General features: G+C 41.1%; 1 protein-coding gene across 2 annotated transcripts in view; it reads right to left on the bottom strand.

Annotated features, from left to right (window-relative positions):
• AP3B1 (adaptor related protein complex 3 subunit beta 1) overlaps positions 1 to 27,957 on the bottom strand; it is a 191,070-nt gene that overhangs the window by 97,725 nt on the left and 65,388 nt on the right. For both annotated transcript variants that reach the window (XM_080925494.1, XM_080925493.1), the window contains exons 8-14: positions 19,215 to 19,367; positions 16,194 to 16,291; positions 15,886 to 15,940; positions 15,729 to 15,800; positions 13,566 to 13,628; positions 11,107 to 11,239; positions 7,205 to 7,314 (exon numbers count right to left, since the gene is read on the bottom strand). In XM_080925494.1, the coding sequence (XP_080781620.1) occupies positions 7,205 to 7,314; positions 11,107 to 11,239; positions 13,566 to 13,628; positions 15,729 to 15,800; positions 15,886 to 15,940; positions 16,194 to 16,291; positions 19,215 to 19,367 (684 nt within the window). The remainder of the gene's footprint in view (positions 1 to 7,204; positions 7,315 to 11,106; positions 11,240 to 13,565; positions 13,629 to 15,728; positions 15,801 to 15,885; positions 15,941 to 16,193; positions 16,292 to 19,214; positions 19,368 to 27,957) is intronic.

Below are 27,957 nucleotides of genomic sequence, written 5' to 3'. Positions count from 1 at the left end.
AGTTTTATTACTATCTGCTTATTTGTATCCTCTCCTTTCCAAAAGGAATTTGAGAGGGCATGTAAATTAGTTCCTGTGAACATTTTCACCTAGCATAGAAAATGTGCTCTTCATACTAAGTGCAGGAGCTGATGGCTGTGTGTCTCTTCAAGGCCTGCTGCCTCCTATGCAGCCGCACTGATGGTCAGTGTGGGAAGAAAGCACGAAGGAAAACCTTTCCATGGTCATAATTTTATCACAATATCAGCCACGTCAAATTCCTTTCAAATATTTGCTTCATAATAATAATATAATAATATAAAAATATCAACATGTTTAAAGTGAATCATCAGAATCAGAGGTCATTAAAACCGCTTGGAAATATAAGAAAAGCACACTTCCTAACACTGTAACAGCAATGACGTTAATCCATACTTAAACTGAACTTACTAACAGAGAGGAAACTGATCTACTTATGCTAGTTAAAGGGCCTAAGGGCTATATCAAATCTACTCATGCAGTGTGATCAAACTAATATCCTTACTGTACACCGATTTCTGGAGAGAAGGAGGTTATTTCTAATGTTCCAAAGGTTACACTGCATTAAGACCTTACTCCCAATCTATTATTTTAAATTGGGCTAAAGAATAGTAATTGAGTGGTGCATTAAGTTTCTAGCCTGGAGCAATTCAAGTGGCCTTCCATAATGAGAGGTACTTCTAAATGAGAATATATAGGCAACTCAGAGCTCAGTTATGCTAGATTTATTTTTCTTAAATATTTTATTATAAATTGCAACTCGAAGAATCAGAATTTTACAACATAACATAATTTGTTGTCTGATTTAAGCATTTTTCCCCTTTGGCAACATACTTTTAATTCTCTTCTGTAATTATAAAGGCAATCACAAAATGAAGGCGTTAGAACAGTTCAGATTCATGAGTATATTAAGATTAAAGAAACAGTATTTTAATACTCCAAGTATTCATGATAACAACATTTGAAAGAATCAAAACAATAAATAAATCAATTACAACAAGGAAAAAAGTAGTAGTAGTAGTAGTAGTAGTAGTAGTAGAAGAATAGGAGAAACACTGGAAATGTTCTAGAACTGAATTTAAAAATTCTTAAGCAAACATCTTTTAAAAAATGTAGAAACTTCTTTATAATAAGAAATAATAAAAATAGTGTATCAAACTTGTGGTAATGATATTTTATAAAAACTTCAGCAGACAGACATGGAAACACATGGCTAGAGTCCAGCACCCAGCACCCAGCAATCAGGAAACAGGACGGAATCCCAGCCAGCCTGGGCTACATGAGACCGTATTTAAAAACCAAACAATAAAGCCCTAAGAAACTAGCAAGGCCAATGTTTGTATGCATTTGGCTAGAGGCAGAAAACTAAGATAAATTCAATCCTTCCTTTTCCCTCGAAACTAAAGCTGCAAATAAAAAAGTTTCCCGTCCCCCAGTTTTATTCAACAACATAAAAAGCAGAAGCAGTGAACTAAAATTCCACTAACCATACACTACGCACACAAGTGCAGGCAAGCAGGTGCACACAAGCAAGGCCACACCCAGTGTAACACTCTTCATAGAACTGCTGCTTTTCAGTATTTTCAAAGGCTAACTGGACTGTAAATGACTGTGCCTGACTCTTTATTCTAGATGCCCTGAGCAAGTGGTTAAGTGTACTTTTCAAGCCTTCCAAGGGAAGGTAGTTACCACTGCTGTCTTAACCCATTAACTTGCCTGCAGAAACAAATGATGATTCCTCCCCACCACAGTTATAAAGAGACATCTAGAATTTACAGATCGCTCTGTTCACAGTTCAATTTAAAAGGTATTGTGTTTCAGCAACATCCCACTGCACTGGACAATAATCTAAAATAAATCTGCAAAATCATCAATTTTATTTATTTAAATATGCCAAAGGCAGAATCAGTAGACATCTAAACAGGCTGCATGCTAACAGCAAGTCGGATCCCAATAGTCTGTATCTGGGCTCTACATGCATTAAAATTTAGATCTGAATTGTGTATCGGTGTGAGGGTGCAGTAAAAGGGGACTCGTGAAGCAGCAGCGTCCAGTGAGGCATCTGTGCAAACGTGCACAATGTAGCACGTTACACTTACTCAGCCGCCCTTCCAGAATAACATCCAAGTGTTCTTTCATGACGCCTGTAACATGCAAATAGTATGCAAAACCCGCCAGAGTAATCTTCAAGTAGTGTGCATTTTATTCCAGAGCAATCTTTCTGGAAAAGCAGTTATAAATGAAGGACATGCCAAAGGACAATGTGGTCACAACCAGAACACCCACGATGACTGCTACAGCCATTATTCCTTCAATCTGGATGAGCTCAAGAAGGAGAACAATGTAAACATTAGTCTTCATATTTCAACTCGGCTACTCCCTAAATAAGCAAGGAAATCTGTCTTAATATGACAAAATCTATCAATGTTCTCTCCTCTTTAAAATCTGCACACCTAACATCTAAAGAGCCCTTATCCACAATGTCACAGTGCTTTTGAAAGCCAGCTAATTTCTTGTCCACAAAAACAGTATGCTGCAGGCTCTACCATTAACTCCACTGGAAAAATCAGGACACTGGAGAAAGAACAGGGCAAAGAGTTGCCCACGTGTCCCAGCTCATCAGTGGCAGTGCCAGCACTGGAAGTGTGAGCCTGAACCTCCAATTTCCCCTGAACCACTGGGACAAGAAAAGGAGAGCCAAGGACCTGGAAAAGGGCTGCCTCTAACCCCACAGGAATCACACATCACTGTGGAGGGTGACTTCACCTCCCTGGACCTCATTCCCTCCAAGGAAGGGATACACATCTCTGCCCCTGCTCTGCTTACACAGCACACAATGGCTTTCTGTCTTCTGCTGTTTCCATAAGAGCCTGACCACACAGAGACGGTACAGTCTCCCTCCTGCCTGGTCCTACACCATCCTATGTTTTCCCTTTCATCTCTCTTGGCAAAAAAAGAGGAGGTAGACAGGGTGGCTGAGGTCTGGCTTTTAGGTCTTTCACGGCTCTCCCAGGTACAAGCCTAGCCTGCTGGCTTCACAGGTGTTTTAGGTCCTCGGTGAACTTGTTCAGTACTAACTTCTGGGTCAGGCTGGCTTCTTCTGAAATTGCTGAGTTTAGACATCATCCCAGATCTCAAAGTACAAATCAGAAAAAAGGTCAGATTTTAGGCTTGCTTATAAGGCTTGCTCACTTGTTCACAGTTAGGGGTTTCCAGAAGGTTCATGGCTGCTGTCCTAATAAAGATCTCTCAAGATCAGGAAGGAGAGATCTGAGGGCTAAGTCTGCCCCTCTGTTACACTCTCACCACTCTGATGGTTCCTCCTGACCACTGTTGGTGTTCTGTGAGACACCCTCTCTGTCAGTTCCCTGTCATATGACACCTCATCATCAGCTCCACTTCTAAAGTCCAAGTTCACACAGCACCACTGTTTGGACGTCCTTCTAATTATGTACACACACACACACACACACACACACAATTTTCAGTAATATTCATGCATCAGAGTTAGCTTCTTTGCCTGATGAGGAAGGGGCTCTGTTTTATTAACTTCTTATAAGTCTATGTCAAATATGTATTTACTGAATATTTTTGCAAATCAGAAAACCTTTCACCCAGGATTCTTCTTCTTGGGTCTTTAGGTTTCACTTTGTTCCTTTATGAATTTGTTTCCTTTTGTATCTTTTTACTTGGCAGGCAAGGCATGGGAAGGCTGCCAGGGTAAACACCGAGAGATGAGAGGACAATCTGCTGGTGTGGGTTCTCTCCCCCACCAAGGATCTTGGGGAGAAACTCAGGTCTTCATGGCAGCTGTTGCCAACTGCCTTCTCCAAATTCCTTATGTACAAATCCTAGCTCTTCATTTCTGATCTCTAACAATCAGAGCTGTGTACAGCACATATCAAGTACACGGGAAGGTCAGGGGTCTCAGCCCCAGGGCTGGAGTACAGGAGATTGTAAATTCCCCAGTGGGGCACTGGGTCTGCAGTCAGGTCCTCTGGAGAGCTGGGAGTACCCTTAACTGCTAATCCATCCCCTTTTGTTTATAGGAAACAATTATTCTACACATTCCTTCTTTGATCTAAAAGTATAGTTTTAATAGTAAGGTTTAGCTCAGGGGCATAATGCTTGTCTAGCATTTTTGAGGTCTTAGGATCAAGCCCAACACACACATCCATGAACAGGTATGCATAAACAAAAGCTCTAATGGTCTGTAAAATTATTTTTACCTTCATTTAAATTTAAAGTTATTTAACTGTTAAATCTAACTTTATTGCTTAAGAGGAAAAATGTAAAATCAAAGTTCCCTTCATATCCAAACACATTTTTGATACTTTGAATATAGATGTACCATTTCAAAATGGGTATTACCTATTACAGAGACAGTTTGATTCACTAAGCCACTGTGTTCCCTCCCTTCTCTGAAGCTTTGCAACTGACTACTCTACCCACCATCACAGATTTACACACATGCACCTAGATCAGAACAGCACATTAGAGCCCTACCATACCCGCTTCACCACACCGACTTCCGGGCACACTGAGACGTTTCCTCTCGTATGTTTATATTATTGCCATGTTTTTCACAAACTGGACTAGGTTTCTTAGTTCCTTTGTAAATTAGCCTTTTCACTTTTAATGTTCCAGTTCATAAAAATTTTCTAATTAACAAAAAATGTCATTTTCTGTTCACATTTGCTAAATATCTTTGTCTGCCTTATGTTTTAACCTGTTGCTCGATGAGGGGTTTTGATTGCAAAGGGTTAACTTCTGACAAAAATAAACATCAAAACAAGCTCCCAGGCATCAGCACTCTCTGCCCCCACAGAAAGCTGGTGCTGTCACTGAACTAGGTTACAGGGAAACTGCTGACTCTCAAAAGTTTTTCTTCCAAGAAAGTATAAGGCAAATGCACTCCAGACACACAAGCAGGCACATTCTGAAGCAGTTCAGGGACAAAGAATTCCAGTTCCTGTTTCCCCTCACAACTGTGTATCTCTCAATCATTATAAAGTATTTTTTAAGAAACCTTAGTTCTCCCCACTCAAACCCACGGTTTCCACCAAAGATACTGTACTCTCTCCTTGGCCTTTTTAACACAAAATCACTTCATCTCCCTCCATTTTCTTTCTTGACACCCCCAAACCCATCAGTCTGGCGTCTGTCCCACCTCAATCCATGTGTCTTAAGACGAACGCAGAGTTCCAACTGCACCCCTCCTTTCAGGAGCTCCGATTTACTGCTTTTGGATGACATTCACCAATTACTGTTCACAGTTAATTATATATGTAAATACAAATACACTTTTCTCTGTACACAGTCCAAACTATCCCCATCTGAAGTTCTCTGCATTCATCAGCTGTTCTAGCCATGGTTCTCGCTAGGACCTCTGTCCATCCAAGTCAATGAAAATGTCCTCTCAGTGGACACCCAAGTTAAGCCACATGGCAGAGCCACATCACTATATTCACATCTCTCTGAAGCTGGAATAACTCAGGTTCTTCTGTTTGTTTTGATTTTGTACTATTCTGACTCAAGGTCACACTACATAACCCTGTGCTTGAAGCTCACTATGTAAACCAGGCTGGCCTTGAACTCCCAGAGATGCCTCCCAAGTGTTGGGATTAAAGGTGAATGTTACCACACCAAGCAGCACTTGAGTTTTTCTTGGTAACTGACAGACATCTGGGGAGCAGAGCCCAGTCACATTACAAAGCAGCTCAGCATCAGTCTGTCTCATACTTCCCGATGCTGCTCCCAGTCACCACTGTTCAGTGCATCCGAAGGCACCTGCAGGACATTCGGTTAAGATAGCACGCGCCAGGTCGCCACAGTAAGTCGAGATTCAAACCTTTGCAAGCTAAGAGGTAGTTTCTAGGGATAGGATACAGGCTGTACAAACACTCTGATACTCCTTAGGTCTTTGTTAGCGTGTAGTGTGTCTCAAGAATTCTCCCATGAGTCAGCGTCTCTGTGGTTGGCAGTGACACTTAATCCTCTCATTCATTAGCTGCTGTGGAAATTTATGGAAGTTTCTTCCGATCTCCTGTTCAGCTGCTCAACTTTTCACTCCTGCATGCACTCCAGGATAGCGAAGAGACCCCCAGATAACACCAACTCACTTACTTCCACGGTCTTTAACTTTGTTGCCAAAGTTAAATGGAAGCTCCTGGCCCTTGTAAGCTGGGCTCTTGAGGGTTTTTTCTTTGCCTTCTTTAAATGTGACTATCATTTTATACACTCCCGTTGTCCCCACACACTGGTCCAAGTTCACATGCTCCTCATTGCTTTATCCTCGCTCGGAAATCAGCCATTTCTCTAAGAAAACCAGATTCCTTGAACAAAGGGTGGTAAGACCAGCAGAGGGACTGGCAGGGATCAGCAACAAAACCACTTGCTGCTGAGTCTGAGGAGTCCCAGAGCCACATGGTGGACTCCCACCAACTGCCCTCTGACCTCCACACAGGGCCGTGGCACATGTACATGCCCACAAATGAAAATATAATCAATGTAAAAAGTTACTTTTATCTAAAAACTAAGCTTGAAAACATGTTAAGGGAAAGAATTCCAAAACTAGGTCACATACTATGAATCTGTTAACATAAAATATCAAGAAAAAAACAAACCCAAAGAAAGGAGAAGTAAGTTAGTGGTAGTGAGGGAGAGAGAAGGAGGCTGAGGCTTAAGTATGAGATTATGATTTAAGGGTGTGAAAATATCTGCACACCTTCATGAGCACACTAAATCCTTCACAATTATACATTTTAAAATGTAAGCTTGTTGGCATTAAAGTACATCTCAATAATAACACAAATTCTCTGTACTTGGTGTACTTACTGATAAGGGCATTATTGTTTCTAGGATCTCTCAAAGGACAGCACTGGGAAAACATGTTGTTATGCACATCAGAGACTCTCATATGACACATCAATCCAGGCAAATGTGTGTACTTATCTAATATCTCTCTTTCTGCACCAAAGTCCCACCAAGATGGTGCCACCTACACACAGCACAGTGCTGGGCTCACCGTCTCTCCTCCCCGCTCTCAGGCCTGTAACTCAGCCTGAACCAAACCAACTGAGGTCAGGACTTACAGCAGGCATCACGGCTCTCTTAGCCACTGGGGATGCCCAGGTAAGGGAGGATCCTGCACTGAGTGAAGTCCGCAGGATGCAGGGATACTCACAGTGATGCTGTCCAAGAGCTTGGCCATCTGTTTAATAATTTCACCATGCTGTGCAGGCTGCATTTGCAACAATTTCTTTATAACAACCACACTTTCAGCAACAACTATTTCTGAAAGACAAAGAAAGAGATTACCATATTAAATACATATAATCAATTCAATTGCAATCTGCCTGGTAAAATGCAAATTTTAATTAGCAAAAACGTCCTCGATGCTTAAACACATGGCAACCTACATCGTGAGCATATTCGTCAGTGTGTGCCTGTGCCTTATGCAGAATTCACTTTAATCTCTGCACTCTGCAGCTATCGCTTAGCTTCTAGAATACCTCTCACCTCTGCAACGGACATTACATGACACTCTATAGTGGATGGTATGTTTGCCTTTCAGCCAGAGCTTTTATATAACCAAACACCTAGCATCTAAACATGTTCCCCTATTCTATACAAAAGGGGAGAAGAGAAGGGTGACAACCACACCAAACCCTGCTAAAGTGAGGCATCCAGAAACGCCAACAGCAACAACCAAGAGTAGCAGGAAAGGAATCACCATAGAAACAGCATTCACCTCAGTGCCAAAATGAGTATGACCATGAACTGATTGCTTCCACGTGTGCTGTAAACCCATCTTCCTGCTCACCCAACTTAGTACCCTCAGAGGCTGCTCAGCATGCAGATGCATTACCCAAGCTGCTTTGTGGCTGGCTTCTCATAGCCAATAGGGGTCACATGGTATCTTCTCCTTTGCTCTAATCCTGTCTATACCTTGTTCATAGCTCCTTCACTAATTCTCTGGAATTATCCTTTTCAAGTGTGCCACCTGTTTCTCAAAGGGACTTTAATAAAATTGCTCTGTGAGTAAGAAGCCGATTCACAAGCTGGAATTTGGATGTCGAGTCTCATCTCCTTTGTGGTGGCACCAGCAAGGACACATGACATCACAGTATCTGAGCTTCTGACCTTACGAAGTAACAGTTACACCAGCTATTGCTTTGTGTGCATGTGTATTGATGCAGACTGTGTTTGTCTGTAGATGTGCTATCCATGCATCTGTACACACTTGCAGAGGGCAGAAGTCAAAACTGCCTTTCTTGGTCATTTTCCACACTTTTTGAGATAGGGTCTCTCACTGAACCTGGAACTTGCAGACCCAGCACTGCCTAGCCTGAAAGCTCAGGGATTCTTCCACCATGGCCTCTTGCAATGGAGTACAGACAAATGCCATCTTTCCCTGCCTTTACGGAAGATGGGATCTGAACTCAGATTCTCCTGATTGTATAGCAAGTACTTACCAACTGGGAAAATCTCCCAGTCCATATAAACTATTATTAATGCCACAGACACTCCCCCCCAAAAGTACATCCTGTCTTTATATAAATTTTTACTTAAAAAAATTAAGAGTGTCATAGATATTAGACAATCTTCTAGCATATACTTCAGAGGTGTAATACTATACAGAATATCACAATTTGTACTGTTAAATTTTTTCCTTGAAATACAGTACCCATTATGAATATAAATAAAATGTATTACACCTATTTGTGTGTGTGTGTGTGTGTGTGTGTGTGTAACTGTATTTTTTTCTCTGGGAGTAAATTCATAAATATTAGGGAAAATTCATAAATATTAGGGAATCAATATTTACTATTAAGGCTTTAGTTTACAAAAAAATGTATTTTCACTTTTATCTTAAGACATATAATTTTAAAGATGAATAAGGAAACAGATAATAATTATATGATTTTGTCCAAAAGTCAAGCTAAGCATCCAAGTACCCTTTGAACTCTTAGAATGTTCTATAACTATAAGCAAATGCTACTTGTATTCTAGACCTTTTCAAATTTCCCTCCTGTCCTCAACAAAATAGAATTCCCTATATCCACCACAGTCTCCTGTTCCCTCATCTTACAAACAGGAGCAGGAGAGGTAGGTGGGCTAATTACCAAGACAGCATCAACGTCCAAGCAGGATGCCTAGCTCTACAGATACAAATAACCAGCAATAGAGGAAAAAGAAGCAGATGCGGAAAACTAAAATCTTTATTTTATTTTACTGGTGCCTTTCATCAGACTGAGTGCTATAAAGGCAGACTTTTACAAGCTAAATGAATACTTTATTAATCTATTCAACATTTATTAAATATCTCTACAGATTCAAATTCTTACTAAATGCTTACTGAATTATAAAAAAAAACTAAACAAAATTGAAAACTAATATTCCATCTAATTTCTTTACTTTATAGTAGGTGCCAACAAGGTTATTCAGACAAACAAATTCTGTTAATATGTTACTTAAAATAAACTACCATAGGCAATTAAATTATCCTAAGTCAATTGAAATGTGAATTTCTCAAGCTGAAGAACCTTAAGAAATCTGTTTTTCAAATTAATCTTTCACGCTGATAATGGGCTATTTTATGGCAAACTTCAAGAATGCTTTGGAAGATTCTTTAAAATCAAAGAAAATAAAAATTTAAAAAATAAGATGTATGTGGTAGAAATAATTACTTTAAAATTAACATAAATATTTCTCATTAAAAAAATAACCAAAAAATTAGGTGGGCAGACACTTGTGGTATGCTTTGTATTAAAAAGACGGTCAGAGTTCTCACTAATCTCTGATAGCTTTTTTTTATACAAGGAGATCTTAAAACAACTATTACACTACTGAACCTTATGTAACCCACAGAAAGTCGTGATCAATGTGTTCCTACGGTCATACCTGAAACAGGGACAGAAAGATGTTTCTGTCCCAAGTGAATCGACAGCACAAACACCATTCATCTCGCCAGCACGGGCAAATATGCTAGACATTTCTTTCCTTATTAATTTGTAAAATTTGAGTTTTAATAGTTACATAGGAAAATATTCTAGTGATCATAAGTTTGTAGGTAAAACAATGTAATTTCATGTGTGCTCACAAACACAGATCAGTGTTATTCAGGAATTAATTTTGTTTTACTGCTTGCTTGGTTTCAGTTTATCACGGGCTCCCCATTAGAAGAACTTACCAGAGCATAGCAAATTTTAGAAATACCTACATATGGGGGTCTATGGCATTCTACAGAAAAAGTAATTGTTGTAGTAAAAAGTTATTGAAGCAAAATGTAAAATATAATCAACTTTTGTTAAGTTTGATTCATGGGTGTTTTCTCATGTATATCTGTACTACACATAATGTAGTTCATATTAAAAAAATCAATAACTAATTTCAACAATTTTACACAGCTTATGCATTTTCTAAGTAAACATGCATTTTAATCCACTGTACAATTCTAATAAAATCTTCTAACTGTGAGAAGTTAGCCTGTGTTTCTTTAAACGGCTCATCATCTTCTCAGGCCATGACCGACCTCAGAGCATTGGCATTTCAGTGCAGAACACAGTAACATTTAGACAAATCATTTTGCTAGCCCGTTTCTGAGAAACTTAAATAACATTAGGGTCCACGTGAACCTGTAGCAGTGACGGCTATGTGTAGCTCCCCTTCAGTGGGAAAGCACTAGGTAGATCTGGAAGACTGAGAAGCTGAGGCCCAGCCACTGCTACAAGTTATAAAGTCATTTGCCTGCTTCTAGCACCCTCTGCAGGTGAACCAATATCACACATGACTTCCATGCATGACTGTGGCAAACAGTCACAGGGAACCTTTGCAGGGAGGGTATAAAGCAGTGCTTACTGAATGAGTAAGATAAATTGTCTCAACAGGCACAAATCAAAATCTGTTAATTATCTAATTTATTTTTTGAAATGAATTTTCGTGTAAATCAAGAATAAAGTTCCTACTTACTGTGAGAATACTGATAGATAAAAAAACCCCAAAAGATAAAGATTGCAGCTACAGGACTTACTAAGAATATCCAATTATAGATTATATAAAAATAAAATGAACCTATGAACTCACCATCCCTGTTGGACAGCAGGCAGACCAGGCCGTTGAGGCATGTGTCGGTGACCTCAGTAATGCTGGTTGCACATCTGCCTATGGTCTGAATAGTGGCCGCTGCAAACTGTTTGTCCTGGCTTCTCACGTAGGTCTAAAAACAGTTGAATTAGTTTCAACATTGGTGCTATAGAGTGAATGAAAGCCCATTTTTTATTGTTTTATCAAGACAAATAATTTCAGAATACAATCCTCTCTTAAGCCCAAGGGGGACCCAAATGACTGCCTAACGTCTTTCGTCTCTTCTAACTTAGTGCCCCATAGCGACAGGACATTTTCAAGCCACTCGCTGCAGTGAATGGCTCAAGGCTCCAAAACAGACAGTGGTGAGCATCACCCAAAACCAGCGATTAGCTTGATAGTCAGGGGAGAAGATGCTGAGAACATGCTCTGCGAAGGTTTCCGTCCATTTACCCAGCAATACCTGTGAGCCACGGAGAGAAGGGGCCACCTTTTCAGACACTAAACTGAACGTTCAGAGAAAAGGAAAGAAGGAGCAGTACGCTGGTGATGACCCAGAGGCCACCGGGAGGGGTAAAGAGTGACTGTGAGGACCCAGCAGCCACTGTGAAGTGTCTCTCACCCATGCTGCGAGCACAAGCGCATTCCTTAAATACACCGCGTGCTTATATATTCACACAAACTTGATAGATCTCATTTACAAAGGAAACCCTTACGTATTTTGTGACTTTTGTTACAACTTGCCTAATTTAAAACCAAAGCTTTTATAGTTTTTAAAAAAAGATTCCTAACCTCAAATTCTAAGTCTACAATACAGAATTAACTCTATGGCCATCTACAAAAAAATATGCATCGAAACAGTTATCTAAGTAAGAAATCAAAGAAAAAGGATATGTAAACTATGTAGGAATTTAATTCAAAGTCTCAAGGAGATGACGAAACACTGAAGTGGAACAAACTTTTTAGTTCCATGACAAGAAAAACCAAAGTAGCTTAAAACTGCTCCTAAACAGGTAATTTAATCGCCACAGTGAGAAAGAGTGTACCTCACTTGTTCAGTTATTATAAATAAGAACAACGCATAAGCAGAAGTAAGGTACTGAATTAGACAGTGCTGAAGATGAGCGCACAGAGGGTGCAGGCCCAAACGTTCTGCAGAGTTTATACAACACTCCCGGCAATGAAAAAGCAGATGAACAGAGCCTGCAGAGGCTCTCGGCCCACGCCAGGCACACAGAGCCGCCTCCTGCTGTCCTCGGGTGCTAGACATGTGCAGAAAGATGACGGATGACATGAGATGAGGGAAGGGGACTTAGGAAGGAGGTGAGATCTGATTATATGAGTGAGGTAAAGTTAAAACCCCAACATCGATCTCTGGCCTAAGAGAAGAGCTGAGAAACCCAATTTTCTGGCATGCCCACAAAAAGATGGCTCTACGATATTCTAATTTTATCATGACTATTTCCAGAAAAATATAAACAGGATGGAAATTCAGGTACCCAGGTGAAAACAAAGGAATCGTGGGCATGAAGTAACATTTTAATAATCCTGAACAATGTAAGTCATAGTTCAAAACAATGGTTGTCAACATATTTACATTATGAGTCATATTGCAACAGGATTCATGAAGTAGCAACAGAAATGCTTTTATGGCTGGGGGTCACCACAGCATGAGGAGCAGTATTAAAGGGTTAGGGTTAGGACGGTTGAGAACAGATTAAAAGAAAACATGGCGTCCGTACACAGGTAAAAAGAAATTCCGTGTGGGCTGATGGAAGAATCATGGCAACAGCATTCATTAAATCTATAAATGCTGAAAGCTAACAAGAACTCCAGGGCTGCGCACAGGACGTGGAACTGATGCAGGCTTGCTGCTGCTGCGCTTTCCACAGTGGCTCACAGTTGACCCTCTGATCATAAAGTGCATGAAGCCAATGAAATACTTTAATCCAGTGGGTCTTTACTTCCACCACACAGGTCAGGCTCGGTGGCCATCACCTTCACCAGAAGACAGTAAGCTGTAGTCACCGCTCCGCCACAACTGCTGTTAAGTGGTTCAACAATGTAGCTTAAGTTAAAGCGGCAGAACTTAAAAGAGAGCCAGGTCAATTAAACTGGCAACCAGGTAACAAACGATGTATTGTCACAGACACAGAAAGTGCTTTCAGAGAACAGAAAGAACAGCTGATGGTGGCAATGTGGATAGAAAACAAAATTTTGAGCCAAATAATAAGCCAGTCTCTCCAGTACTATGGAAACAGAAATAGAAACACAAGGCTGTTCTGTTTAAGTCTGTATTTGTAGTTAATGTTTACTCTCAAGAACAGAAAAGCTTCCTAACTGCTGAATCTTCCCAAATCTCTATTTGTGCAACTGTGTTATTTCTAGATTGAGTAGGAGACATATTTAACTTATGATTGAACATATTTTAGAAATTATAATTAGCATTGTATACAAACCTGAAACTCTCGAAGAAGAGTTGATATGTTGGCCTCATTTGCCAAGTTTGTCAAAATTTCAAGCTACAGTAGAGAAAAAGGGAAAGTAGACATTTTAAAACACACAAAAAAAGGTGAATTTAGAAGCTAAACATCAGTTAAAAGTTGATTCTTTTAAAGAAAAAAAATCACTGTCATATGGGGCTCATACCCTTGAGGTGGTCTTAGTTTGTTTCCTTAAGTCTACAGAGACTAGATAATTACATAGTTCTTAAAAAAATAAGTAGGAAATAAATCCCACATCTTCACTAATTGTCTTAATTTTACAATTTATATCTAATTAACCTAAACAATTTGTTAGCTCAACTTTTATTTTTTATTAATAAAGTTAGAAAACAATTTGTCCTTCATGTAGTACTTCTGTTTTCCACATATCAATTAATTTTCTTGATTGGCTGTTATTTCCTACCTACTCAGATGCTTAGACAATTTTAATCTCTATTCCTGGACTTATAAAAGTAAGAAATGTGAAATTAAAAGTCTACTCCCACTGAGGTTGTTAGAAGTATGTTTTACCCACAGAAAAGATTTAATTATTCTGAAGGTAGGCACAAAACAGATGCTATCAACAGAAAACTCAAGATGTCTATCAGCACATTCATATCAAGTACTGTATTAACAGTAAATGCTATAAACAGTCTACTTAAAGGCATAGACCACAGAAAACATACTTTATATATTCTGTGTAAAGTTCACTTATTTTGCTGTATCTGTCAGGAACCTGTTTTCTAAGAACTATTCATTTTATTTTGATAATACTATTGAGACAACATTTTTTTAGTGCAAGGAAGAGATAAGATCTCATGGATCCCAGGAAGGCTTCAAATTTACCACGTAACTAAATAACTGATTTTATTGACGCTCCCTCCAAAGTCTGGCATTACAGACCTGCAATCCTGCACTACCACATGAGATAGTCATTTTTGGAACTACCCTAGGTCTTTGAACAAACTGAGCAAGTGCCCTGCCATTGAAATGCATTACACATGTCTTTGCTCATACAGCTTTTAAAAAATAATCTCAAGGGGCTGGAGAGATGGCTCAGAGGTTAAGAGCACTGACTGCTCTTCCAGAGAGGTTCTGAGTTCAAATCCCAGCAACCACATGGCAGCTCATAACCATCTGTAAAGGGATCTGATACCTTCTTCTGGTGTGTCTGAAGACAGTTACAGTGAACTCATAAAATAATAATTCTTAAAAAAAATTCAAATCTAATTGTATATTACACACAACTGTTTTTCATTAAAACCCAGGATAGAGTTGTCGAACTGCTTCAAGATCATCCCCCAAATACTGCTGCCTACAGGCTTGGTAGATGAAACAAAATCAGAACAATCAGGAAATTAACATCAGTTTTGCTTCCACACGACTGTTTTATGTGTTTGTTTCACAGCTACCTCAATAGTGTAAAAGTGCAAAGATTCAACTTGATACCAACTACAGCAGTTCGTCACTCTCTTGACTGTAAAGTTTTCCAGTCCTTCCTCTGGCTAACATTTGTGACCTGAAACGTTACATAATTATAAAGCAGGAGTTTGTTTGTTGTTGATGTTGAATAAACCCAGTTTCCATGTGAATGACATCGTCTCAATATCTAAAGAGTGCCTCTTCTCCATCAGTTAGTAATGTCTCGTAAGTTCTCTTACATAGCACACATCGTAGAGAAATGTTCCAGTGCCCAAGTAAATACCACAGTCTCAGCATTACACCAGAGCTTTCATAGTCTGTGGTGGCAAAACTGTTCAGTCTACTCCTAGCCCTTCAAAATATCCACCCACCAACCACAAAAACACCCACAAAAGGTTAAATTCTTCCATATGTCAAAGCCTACATGTCTGTCTCTTTCAGTGTGTTAAATTATCTGAGATATAGGTAACTTAACACATCTGTAAACCATACTATATCCAGCACATAATAATACAGAATGCAAAGTATAAAAAATAATTTTCAAACACATTTTTTAAAAGGGAGAGCTAGGGAACTAGCTCAGTTGGTAACGTGCATAAACGAGGATGTAATTTGATCCCAAGCCACATAAAGCCCACAGGCTACAGATGCTAGAAGCTACTCCAATAGCTGTTCAAAGTACACGGGTATTAGGGAACCTGCATGAAGCACACAAACCTTCAGTGTCTTGATCATAGTTGGATCAGTGGACCGAACATAGAAACTCTTCAGATAAGGTTCAAACATGCCCTAGGTTGACAGAAATAAATGTGTGAGTACATTTATCACAACTGTGTGCTTGCTTCTTTGAGTCAAATGCTCACAATATACATACCTTTCTCTGAATTGACATAGTTGCAATATTCTGCAATACAATATACTGCACCTCCCTACAAGTTAAAAGAATTTCAGTAGACATATTCAATGAAGCATCTTTGAGAAAACAACACAGTTAAGAAGAAACTATATAATACTCAATGTAAAGAAAATTCTTAAATACAGTCAATTTATAATAACCCATTAAGTATGAGACCTTACTTATAAAACAGTCAACTACATATCCCAGGACTAGGAGATGAATTAGATGTTTCAACTCCACCTCTGAGAACACAGAAGGAAAAGCACAGACAAACCATGACCTACCTATTGCTACGAAGTAAGCGCACCAGCGATTTAGAAATGACTCCAGCCTCCGACTTGGGTGAGATGTGCCAATACAGCTGAGCGACAGCCATAACCACCTGGAAGAAGGGTCACAAGAGGTACACTGAGCATCTAAGCAGCAGTGCCGAACAAAATGCGTTCTCTCTCCTCCCTCTCCTCTCCCACGTTCTGCTCCAGCCCTGTGCTCATGCCCTGCCTCCTCCAAGCACCTTCAGAAGTCTTGTGAAGTGGAATGAGATGCAGGCCTTTGTAGTGGGGTGAAGCTGTTTTCTCCAAAGTACTTCCTACCTTGAGAAAGTGCTTACATTTGAGAGCAGAACACTAGCTAGTGTCATTAAGGATTCAGTAGGTGATCATGTTGAGCAGAAGGAACATGGTCCTTACCAAAAAAAAAAAAAAAAAAAAAAAAGGAAGGAAGGAAGGAAGAAATGTAAAGATGGAAGCAGGAAGTGAGTGATTCATCTGTAAACCAAAAAATGCAAGGACCGTGCACAAGCACCTTCAGATAAAGAGATGGCTTCTTGTATCCACAAGGAAAGGGAGGAGAGGGACAAAGCCTATTTAGACCTGACTTCCGTCTTCTGGCTCCCTGGAATGTAATAAACTCCTATCCTTCTCATCCACCTAGATTGTGGCAATTTGTAATGACGAAACTAAACACATCCTAAGCAAAGAAAATGACGTTACACGAACTGGCCAAGGTGACAGCAGCCCCGGCCTTTGAAACAAACAAACAGCAAACCCAGCAACTGTGCACTGTCCATCTGGGTGCTGCTGCTCTGACACACAGAAGTGCTGAAGGACAAACATGACCTCTGAGCTACTGAGACACCACGGGAATAACAAGCTGTCTGAAGGGGAGGAAACTGAGTCACAGTGTAGCGAAGGCCTATGCAAGGCTGTGACTTTTAGAGATGCACAGCATTAAAAACAGTCTTCCAACAGGCCAGAGCCAGGGCCAGGGAAACAGAACTTTTCTCAGAATAAGACAATTCTGTGCTTTTTTTAAAGCTGCTTCTACATTTAGGCTCACACAGATACTGCTCACCACCAAGTAATCAGTTCAGCAAGTGTCAGCAGAGACACAGCAACAAAACAACAAAAATGGCCCACAAGATAAATACAAATTAGCTTCTGCACACTCTGCCAAGTTCAGAGAGGTGTAAGCAAATTTCAGGTATGCCTACATAGCATTCCACATGTACTAAGAACGTTCTCCATAAACTAAAAATCACCTTAAAAAAACAAACTAACAAACAATCTACAGCTTAAGGGGTCCTAAATGTTTCGTTTTTAGTGATACATACAATAATAACAATAATAATGATGATGATAAAGTTGACTTTATGGCCTTCAAACAGAACCTGAGAATTCTAGAGCAACAGTACCTCATTTTCTCATCTGTTCCAAAAACAAAGCATCCAAACCTATATGAAGGAATATAAACTGTATTTTCTATGTATATCAAGACACAGCTTCTATTTGGTATGTCATGTTTTTTTTAATCATTTATTCTATTTATATGAGTACACCATAGCTGTCATCAGACACACCAGAAGAAGCCACCAGATCCCATTACGGATGGTTGTGAGCCACCAGGTGGTTGCTGAGAACTGAACTCAGGACTTCTGGAAGAGCAGTCAGTGCTCTTAACTGCTGAGCTATCTCTCCATCCCAATATGTCATTTTTAAATATTAGCCACACCACTCCCAAATCCAAAAGAATAAAATGACCTTCCCTTTGCCCTGTTATCTATAAAGAAAACATAGTTTAAGGTTTCTTCAATGCCACATCTGAAATCTGAAAGCCAAAATGTAAAAAGTCACTAGGGAAACTCTCACAACTCCAAAATCCAGGCTGGTTCAGAGCCCTCGGCACCCGGGCCTTCCCCAGTAGCCCATGCTCACAGCAAACACATCCCATACCACACACTCTTCTGAACTGTGCATGTCACCGCTGCCTTGGACTGCTAGGCAGCCTCAGAGCTGTCTGCTCCTGGTTCTACCTCCAATGCAGTCACAATGCTGACCCATCAGCACTTACTGTTCTTACTGAGGACAGTGGCTCACAACCATCTAGAACTCCCATTTCTGGGCATGTGACACCTCCTCTAACTCTGTGGGTGTGCACGTATGCATCATAAACACACACAAAACATCTATGCACATAAAATTAAACAACTAAGTCTTAAAACAAAACAAAAACCAACAAAAAGCCATTAGGCAAATCCGGAAGGGTGCTCTGCACATAAGAAGAAAAAAGGAGCGACAAAAAAGTCCTCGGCCTCTGCAAACTGTGAGTCTCCCTGGTTCATGTCACTGGACACTCACCAGCCCTCATGAGTAAAGGCTCTCACAAGACACAGTGCTGTCTTGAGGAGGACTCGGAGACATTACACTGCATTACTTGGTTTTCCTGACCGATGTTTCTTAGTATGTACTTGTCTAAACTTTAAGGTTATTTAAAAGTAAAGATGTCAAACAAACAAGCAAAGCCTGTGAGACCCAAACAACGATGATTTTAATTACTTACAATTCCGATTAAGTCTCCTGCCATGAGGCCTCAGACACGGAAGGCTCACAGCCCATCACTGAGCTACACGGCCAGTCACTTGCATTTCTGCTACACTTCACCAGGTAGGTTTACCACTGGGAAACCACTGTACCTGATATTCTCAGGTTTGCGAGCAAACCTACGTCCTCACGGAAGGTCTAATACACACCAACCAACTCAGAAACAAAGTGAGTTCGTGTCTTTGAACAAGCCTCTTAACACAACCAGAAAAAAGCAAACAGAGTATCAAGCCAGGCATTCCAAAACCTAATTGTGTATGTCTAGAAACATAAAAGGCTTAAAAATATTTAGATAAAATGTGCCTGCTGTGTGAGTGTTCTATTCACACACTCAGCGTGAAGGCTCCACACACTCAGCACTGACACACATGCTTTCGGCCACTGCTTTGTAAATCTGTAAAACAGTTCTTCTGGACCTCCACATACCGCTGCGTTCCTGCTCTGGAGCAAAGGTTTTGTGTTTCTAATTAAGAGTCTGTGGTCTGGATCCATGGCATACGGTTTCTTCTTGCCAATCTTCTCCTTCTCTTCATCATCGGATTCATAGAAATTCTTTTCATTGTCTTCTAGACCATCATCCTGTGAAGAAAACAAACCAATGCCAGGTAAGATGGCACAGCCAAGATGCTACCCAGCCAAAGGGACATTCCTTTGAAAAGGTCTATAGTCTACAGTATGGGGCTGCAAAGACATCTCAATCCAGAACATAAGGGCCTGGCTTCCAGCCCCAGTGCCCACATAGGAAGCTGGGCATGATGGCACACACTTGTAAACCCAGCACTAGAGACACAGACAATCATATGCCAGGCTTACTGGCCAGCCCTGGAAGACCATCTCAAAAAAGAAAAGCAGCAGCAGCCATCTCCTAAGGAATGACACCGAAGGCTGCCTTCTTCACACTCACGCCCCCACATACATAAAACATTTAAAATTACAAGAATAACTTACTGCAGAATTCTGCCGTTGGAGCAATTCAAATGACTGTACACTCAACATGCAAAGGTAGATATTTCCCATTGTAATACATAATACTTGTATTATAGTACATAGCAAATCTCTACAGAAATCCCTGCAGTCTATCGAAGAAAAGAAATGATGATGATTCTATTCAGGCATACAATGAGAACAGCTGAGAGTTATGTGCACAAGTTACAGTCATTTCACTAGATCACAAGCAGGAAGAGGGTGGGGTGCAGAACCTGGATGGACGAGGAGCAAGTCTGGCTGCTGAGAACTAGGCAAGGACCTCGGTTTCGGCCTAGTCATCTCAGTAAGGCTCTAGGGTTCTGTGTGTAAGTAGACACGTAAGCCCCCGAAACAAACAAACAGAAACAGACATGGGAAAAAGCGACTTTCAAATATTTACAAATCTTCAGTAACTCCCTCATTAGTGGTTTGCTTACACTTTTCACTTTTAGTTATGAATCGTCTGAGATTTTAAAAAAAAAATTGAGTGCAGAAGATTCTAGGAAAAAAAAGGACTTCTTAAATTTTGAATTATAAAGTATCCTTAGTAATACATGTTTTGTGCTCTCTGCTGAGAGTGGGGTGGGGTGGGGTAAAGGAGGCTGTTAGTGTCTTGGAACAAATAGAGGGCAGGTGACGTCAGGCTACCGGACAGCAAGGACACAAGGATTACAGAAATGGACCCCATCCCACATTGGAAACAGAAGTAAACACTGAACTTGAACCCCAAACCTTAACAATCAATTCAAAGGCCAGTCCGGCAGAGTAGACTAAAAGATACAACCCACCTGTGTGGTGCAGACAAAGCCACTTTACACTAAAGCTCAGGTCCACACTGAGGAACAAACTTCGAAGATGCAAAATAACCCTAAGAGCTTGAGGGCCACTCACACAACCACTTCAAACACCCTGAGTCATACAGTGGCTATTTTCTCGGGCCATCACTAGGGAGCCCAAGCTGGCCTAACCCCATAATCCTCCTGACTTGGCCTCCTGATCATTGCTCTGTATGTGACATTTGTGGAATGATGCAATTACAGAAATGGAGAAAAACTGATGGTTACCAGAGTTTCAGGGCTGGGGAAGTGGGGCTAAGCAGGCAGACATTAAAGGGTAATGAAATGATCCAAACTCCTGGCTCTCACTGTCCTGATCAAACTATTCACCTACAGGTTTTGTGAAACGTTACCTAGGTAAAGGGACACCACACCTCTCTAACTCCATTTCTTGTTGTTTTGGTCTTTCTGGACAGGGTTTTGCTGTGTAGCCCTCCTCTGTAGACCAGGCCTGCCTTGAATTCATAGAGACCCACCTGCTTCTGCTTCACAAGTGTTGAGATTAAAGGCGTGCTCATGCCCGGCCTCCAAATTAGTTTTAAGAATTACATGAGTTTCTATATAAGATTTATGTATTTATTCGTACTCTACCAGCATACACACCTGCATGCCAGAAAAGGGCATTAGATCCCAGTACAGATGGCTGTGAGCTGCCATGTGGTTCCTGGGAACTGAACTCAAGACCTCTCGAGGAATAGACAGTGCTCTTAACAGAGCCATTTCTCTAGCTCAAGTTTTAATTCTTAAAGTAAAAGTTTAAATCATTAAAATAATGGGGATAAAAGCCCTAAATCAACTTGAAAGTGATTTCTATTTAGGTGCAATGCAACAATAAATGAAATCCTCAAAAAAAGCTAATATTTTTCACTTCCAAGAGTTTCCACAAATACCCTGCAAGAAGAAGACATGCACAAATAAAAAGAAATCTTTAAAACGTAAAAACGAGAGGGGTTGGGGGTGTGGATCACAAAGCAGTTGGTGAAGTAGCTCAGCTGGTAGGGGCTTGATAGCAATCACAAAGTCCAAGCTGTGTCCCAACCACAGAAGCTGCACTTGGTAACGTACCACTGGACACTCAAGTACGCGGGAGATAGAGGCAGGAGGACTGAAGTTCAAATCACCCTCACCTACTCCTAGGTTACAGGAAACTGTGTTTCATAAAGAAATAAGCATCCAAAACAACTTACTTAACCAGAGGAAATTCACCCAATTTATACTTACTGAAAACAAAAGATTTTTAAAAATAATAAATCTCCATCTTCAAAACTAAACTAGCGATTATCTGGTTGTTCTGGTGCATGCATTTAATCCCAGCTCTGAGGAGGACGGAGAGCTCCAGATCAGCCTGGAGACTATCCTTAAGACAAAAAGTCAATCACTGAACTAATTAACTTAAACTAGAACTTATCTTCACATAAACCAAGTGCTTTCTCTCAGTCTTAGGACAACTGTGAGTGAGAAGCAAGGTTAGAGCTGGCTGCCCCTTTACTGAGTTCCAGGCCAGGGGCTTTAGATGCATAAAAAACTAAGAAATGCTACATAAATAATCAGGTGTGAAACACCCTATTACCTCAGTCCGATTATAATGTCTAGAATATTTAAACATGTTTAAAGTCTACCTGAAAATAATACATAATAAAAACGCCTTTTGAAACTTTAACTACCAAAAACAAAAGTACAGCTAGCGAATAAAATTCTATTTTATAAAATGCTCATAAATGCTGCTTTTAATAAGCAATTATTTGTTCTGTTTCTTCTTTGTTATTAATTATTTAGACTTCGATTCCATTATTTTAATGAAGAACATATTTTTAATATAATTTTTACTAGAAAATGTTTTGGATTGTGGTAGTAATTTTAGTCAGATGACTCAAGGAAGTAATTTTCTTTCATTACTATCTTCCCACGTAAAAGTCAAGGATCTGATATAGCTATTTAAATTTTTTCTAGAAAACCTTACTTATTATGTTAATTCTTAAAAATTTGTAAAATAAAAGGGAGGGCTTGAAATAACATTTGTATCCACGTGGCCCAGAGAAACCAAAAAGTTAAATCTCTGCTTTAGAATTTTAATATGGGACACTGAGTTTTCTCTTTTTAAGTTAAGAAAACCTGTTGCCTAGAAATAAAACAGCTAACACCAATTATTTATTAAAGGCACACATCTCAAAAATTCTATTATACCTTTTTATAAATGTTCAGTGTGGTTCTTTCCTCTTTATCTTTCTTCTTTTGGAGACTGACTTGCTATGTATTTCTGACCAAAGCATGGCGGTTCTGCTTCAGGTTCTGCAAGCTGGGATTATAGGTGTGGGTCACCATGCCCAGTCCTCAGAACATCTCGGACCTGGCTGCATGTACTTGTACCAAATAAATACTGCTCTCGGTGTACCCAAATGGCGGCAGAGGGGACCCAAAGAAATAGGTCAGGAGTCAGGAAGCTCACTCTGTGAACAGGAAAGGGATGGGGGGGGGACCAACCACCAACAACAGGTTTAAAATTGTTGATCATGGTTATGGCGTTTGAGATTTTTAACTAGTAAGAAGAGACAAAGGTTCAAACAAAATGGATGGCCATTCACCTGGCCAGCAGGGGTACAAGGACACGCTGGTCCAGTGTCCATGCTAGACATTACCAACCTCTCAGTGCCAGAAGAAGATGTCTGTTACAAACTGTTGTGAAGATTAAGTTCATTTAGGGAAGTGTCTACAGTGTCGGTCTCTGGTACAATTCGGCACAGAGAAGATGCCCACCCATGACCCAGGAGGCAGGTTGTGGAGAACACGTACTTGTAGTGCAGGGTGCATCTCTCATAGCAGCCTGCACTGAACAAACCGTAAAATAAATATGGTCCAGACATTCAAGGAATTAAGAGATGAAGCAATTTTTATAGAAACGCAATTTAATCTTTATGTCACTTTTTATATAAAGGGCTATAATTTTGGCAATGAATTACAGAGTTAATTAAATTTGCCAATCTTTTTTTTTTTTAATTTAACTTGACTGACTATACTTTGTGACACTTGACCCATCACATGGGGGAAGAGCTGTGCAATCTCAAAGATAATAATAACACAGGTAAGTGAGTAAGCGAGGTTCAGAGCTGTCACACCTTTGACACCTCTCAACAGCTGAAAGACAGGCGTTCTTTGTTAAAGTTATGTGAGTTGTAGAATGAATCTTACTTTCCCATATCTGGGTAAACAACCAAGGGAAACAAGCTATATTAAGGTAAGTGATCTGTCTGCTTAAGAGTAAAAACAAATGAGTTTGAAAGACCTTGAGATGAACTTTATCGGAAGACATTGCCAAATGTTCTACTCAAGATATGACCATTTTCATAAACAAAAGATAAAGCAATTCTAACACACTTCCACTCATACTGAAAGACACTATCTCGTGAATATTCTGTGGGTAGAACTTTCCGGAGCGTCCTCTACAGTACGGAGTACTTTCTGATCTGAAAGTGTTATCGGCCCTGGTGTTCTGCTCATCTGGTACTAAGCAGAAAGGCTTCTCCACATACCTAACATGGCTGTGCTGGAAGCCTGGCAATATCCAGCCACACATGAATCTGATATCAGAGTACACTGCACATGCCATTGTGGGCATTTTGGTATTTTGGTTTCTCAGAAAACAGATGAAAGTTATAACAAGAAGATGAAACTACGCTACACATTTCATGATCAAGAGGCAGGGGAAAAAAACCTCTTTTAGAGGTGTTTGCACCAAAAATACTCAACACATATTCAATTACTGGACTACAGAGATGGCTCAGTTGGTGAATGCTTAGTGTCCAACCCTGAGGACTTGAGTTCAGATCCCCGCAGGTCACAAGGGGCTGGATATGGTGATCCACACCAGCAAGAGCAGCACAGGAGGAAAAGCCCACATCTCCAGGCTAACTGACCCACCTGTCCACTCACAAGAGCGCACTGCAGGTCAGTGAAAGGTCCTGCCTTTACAAGGCTATGGGCTGGAGGGATGGCCCAGAGCTTTAGAGCACTCACTGCGCTCGCAGAGCACCCAAATGACAGCTCAGAGATTAAGGACTGACCATTGAGTGTGGTGAACATGGCGCTGACAGGCCTTGCCCTCCTCCCCCATTCCCTCTGTCTTGCTAAAAATCGTTAGCTTACATGCCTAAAGCTTGGCCACTTCCTCCTCTTAAGGCAGACTACAAGGTCCAGCTATCAAAATATTGAAAGTCTAGCAATCAAAAGTACCCCTTTGGCTCACCTGACTAAAATGCCCAGTTAAAATTAAACACCTCATCCTAACACCGGATTTGCCCGTTTACCTTTAAACTCTGCCCTATGATGATGGGCCACGTCTGTATCCTCTCTATCCAGAGGCAGCCCTTTGCCCCCTCCCTCTCCCTTTCTCCCTTCCCCTTCTCTATCTCTAGTCTTTGTCTGGCCCTCTGAGGCAAATAAATCTCTTTTGTGCTGAAAACTTGGTCTTGGGAGTCCTAAGCAGATACTTTTCCTCCAACAACTGTTTGTACTTCCAGCTCCAAGAGATCCAATGCCCTCTTCTGGCCTCTGAAGGTACTGCAATAGTATGGTACATATGGGTGAAACACATAAAATAAAAATCATTTTTATGAGTAACCTGGAAAGGTAATTGATAAAATGTAAGCATTCTAACATTAAATTCTTGCTTCCACATGGATCCCATGGGAGAGCACACTTGTACACACAGAAAACTTTAAAGATTTGAGTAATATACATGTTTCTACTGAGGAAGTGTGGCAGTTTGAATAGAATAGGCCTCATAGGCTCATATAGCTAATGTTTGGTTCCCTGGTCGGTGGAATTGTTTGGGGAAGGGTTAGGACGCATGGTCTTCTTGGAGAATGCACATCACTGGAGGTAAGCTTTAAGGGTTCATAATCCCATACCATTCACAATATGCCTCTCTCTGCCTGGTGCCTAGGGAGAAGCTAAGCTCTTGGCTGCTCCAGTGCCATGCCTGCCAGCTGCCATGCTCCTCACCATGAAGGCAGAGGACTCACTCTGGAAATGTTAATGAGCCCTGATTCAGTGTCTGCTGGTCTAGTTGCTTTGGTCATGATGTCTCTTCACAGCCACAGCAAAGTAACTAAGATTAGGGGGAGGAGCCACACGGGGGTGGGGGGGGGGAGAGGAGGCAGGAGGGAGGGGGAAAGGGGAGAGACCCTCTAACACAGACACATAGACTTGTATTAAATCTACTCATCTCATTTGAAAAGTAGGGACCAACTTGAATTAAGGAAAGCTTTGTGCTCCTGGCAAGTGTTTAAAAGGAACAACATGACAGAGAAGCACAAAGGAAGCTGGGAAGGCAGGCGTGGGAACTGGGGGGAAACTGGGCCAAGAGTTCCTCAACCTAGGAGCCAGGGAACAGGCTGTTTCCATAACTTAAATGCTCAGTCTGACTTCTAGCCTACACGTGGAGCCAGAGTACTCAAGACAGTGTGGAGCAGAGACGGGGACCAAGGAACTGAGTGACGGAGAGCTGCTGTCACAAAACCAACCTGCAGTACAGTGAAAAGGGTCTTCAACTACTGTATCTTCATGTGGATAATAGAGAAGTGTGAACACAGACCTAAACACCTCAAAACTAAAGTAGGAATGGACCACAGAGCAAAATATAGAGGTGGGACTCGGGAGGAAAGAGCAAAACAAGGCTCTTGAGTGTTTCTGTCAGTAATATACCTGGGGCTCAAAAACAAAACTGCGCTTAACTAAAGTTTGAAACCTCTGCTTCACAAAAGTCAAGGTCAACAGAATTAGATAAGCCTCAGATAGGGAGGGCTCTTACCCAAAATGTGCCAAGAACTTTCAAACCTTGAGAACAAGAAAACAGACAACCTAATCTTTAAGAGAGCTAAAGGCATAAGTGAACGTCTCCTCTTCCCCTCACCGCCCCCCACAACAACTGCCTACAGGAACCATCCAGAAAGAGAAGAAGCAAAGCATGTAAGAATCAGGATGGGAAGGAGTGCTGGGAAACACTGTCTTCCAGACATGACATGTAGTGTGTGTGTGTTTGGGGGTGGGGGTGGGGTACCCGCAAAAGACCATCAACACTGCATTGTGGAGATGGGTCAACAGTTCCCAACCCCCTCTGAGGACCGATAGGTAGTTATGGGCAATGGAAGTCAGGAGGGGAGTCATATTCCTTCACGGTGCAGCCTCTGGTGACTTGCCCTTGTTAGAGTAAATGACCTAACATTCACACTCACGAAGCAGACCTAACAACATGCAGTAATGCTCACACTCAGACATGAAGTGTGGGCAGCACTGTTGGGAGGAAAGGAGGGGTCAGTGGGAAGGGGAGGGGTTTAAGGTGATAGGAAATGTGAGCAAAGTACATTATTGTGAAGATGGCAAACAAGCACATGACAAATTGTCAATGCCTGTTACTACAGAACTGCACGTCAAGATGTAACCGGCGACAGCTGTGGGGAGGGAGGGCAGATGCCCATGATAAACACATGCCGCCTGTAGGTGTGCAGGCTTCAGCTGATAGCCATGTGTTAATGGAGCTGCACTGACAGGTACAGATGCCTGTGTGACAGCTGAGGGACATGGGAACCCCATCGCTTCCAACTCAACTACTGAACCTTTGTTTTCAACAATAAAACCAAAGCAGGGTGTAAAGACGGGTTCTCTCTACTCACCCACTCCAACCCAACACTGCTAGAACAGAGAAAGCCAGCATAGCTTCCCTCTGCTCCAGGTACTCACCAAATGTGTCCTGAAGACAAAGCCACAGAGACTGTGCTATTCTGCAGCTCAGTGTACTCCTGACGCCTGGAGCTCCAAACAAGAGCTCAGATCTTTGCTGCTTAGAGGGATTGTAAGACTGGAGACAGACACTCCTAAGTAACCCTACCCTAACTCCATCTGAGTTTGGTAAGAAACCGGTACAAACGATCACCTTTTTGGGAGCCACAAAGGGAACATTTTTGCAAAAGCTCAAACACAAACATTTTCTGTTTAAAATTTTGATGACAAGAAAATATGTGTAAGAAATCTATTCACCCAACATGGGACAGTGACACGGGGCCTTGTGAAAACAAAAGGTAACATGGACTGGCAGTCCCTCTACACTAGTACAGTGCTGCTGGAAATGGACCTTCAATCCTCAAAACTCTGCTGTTTTACATCATGCAGGGGTTTATCACAGGGTCACAGGTTAAAGTAAGGGCCAGACTGAACTCGGGAGCAGCTGTTCCTCCTGCAGTCACCTCTCCCCTTCACTGCCTGGCACCTGCTGACCTCACAACAACCTAATGGGCTGGGATGAGGTCCTTAGTACTCAAACCAGAAACACCAGTCCTTGCAGTCTGCTGGAGGGGTAGACTATACCTTAGGGT

The sequence above is a fragment of the Micromys minutus genome (genome assembly GCF_963924665.1).
Source record: "Micromys minutus genome assembly, chromosome: 11".
Lineage (NCBI taxonomy): Eukaryota > Metazoa > Chordata > Mammalia > Rodentia > Muridae > Micromys > Micromys minutus.
The sequence above is the reverse complement of the archived record's forward strand: the minus strand, read 5'-3'. Positions and strand labels throughout refer to the sequence as shown.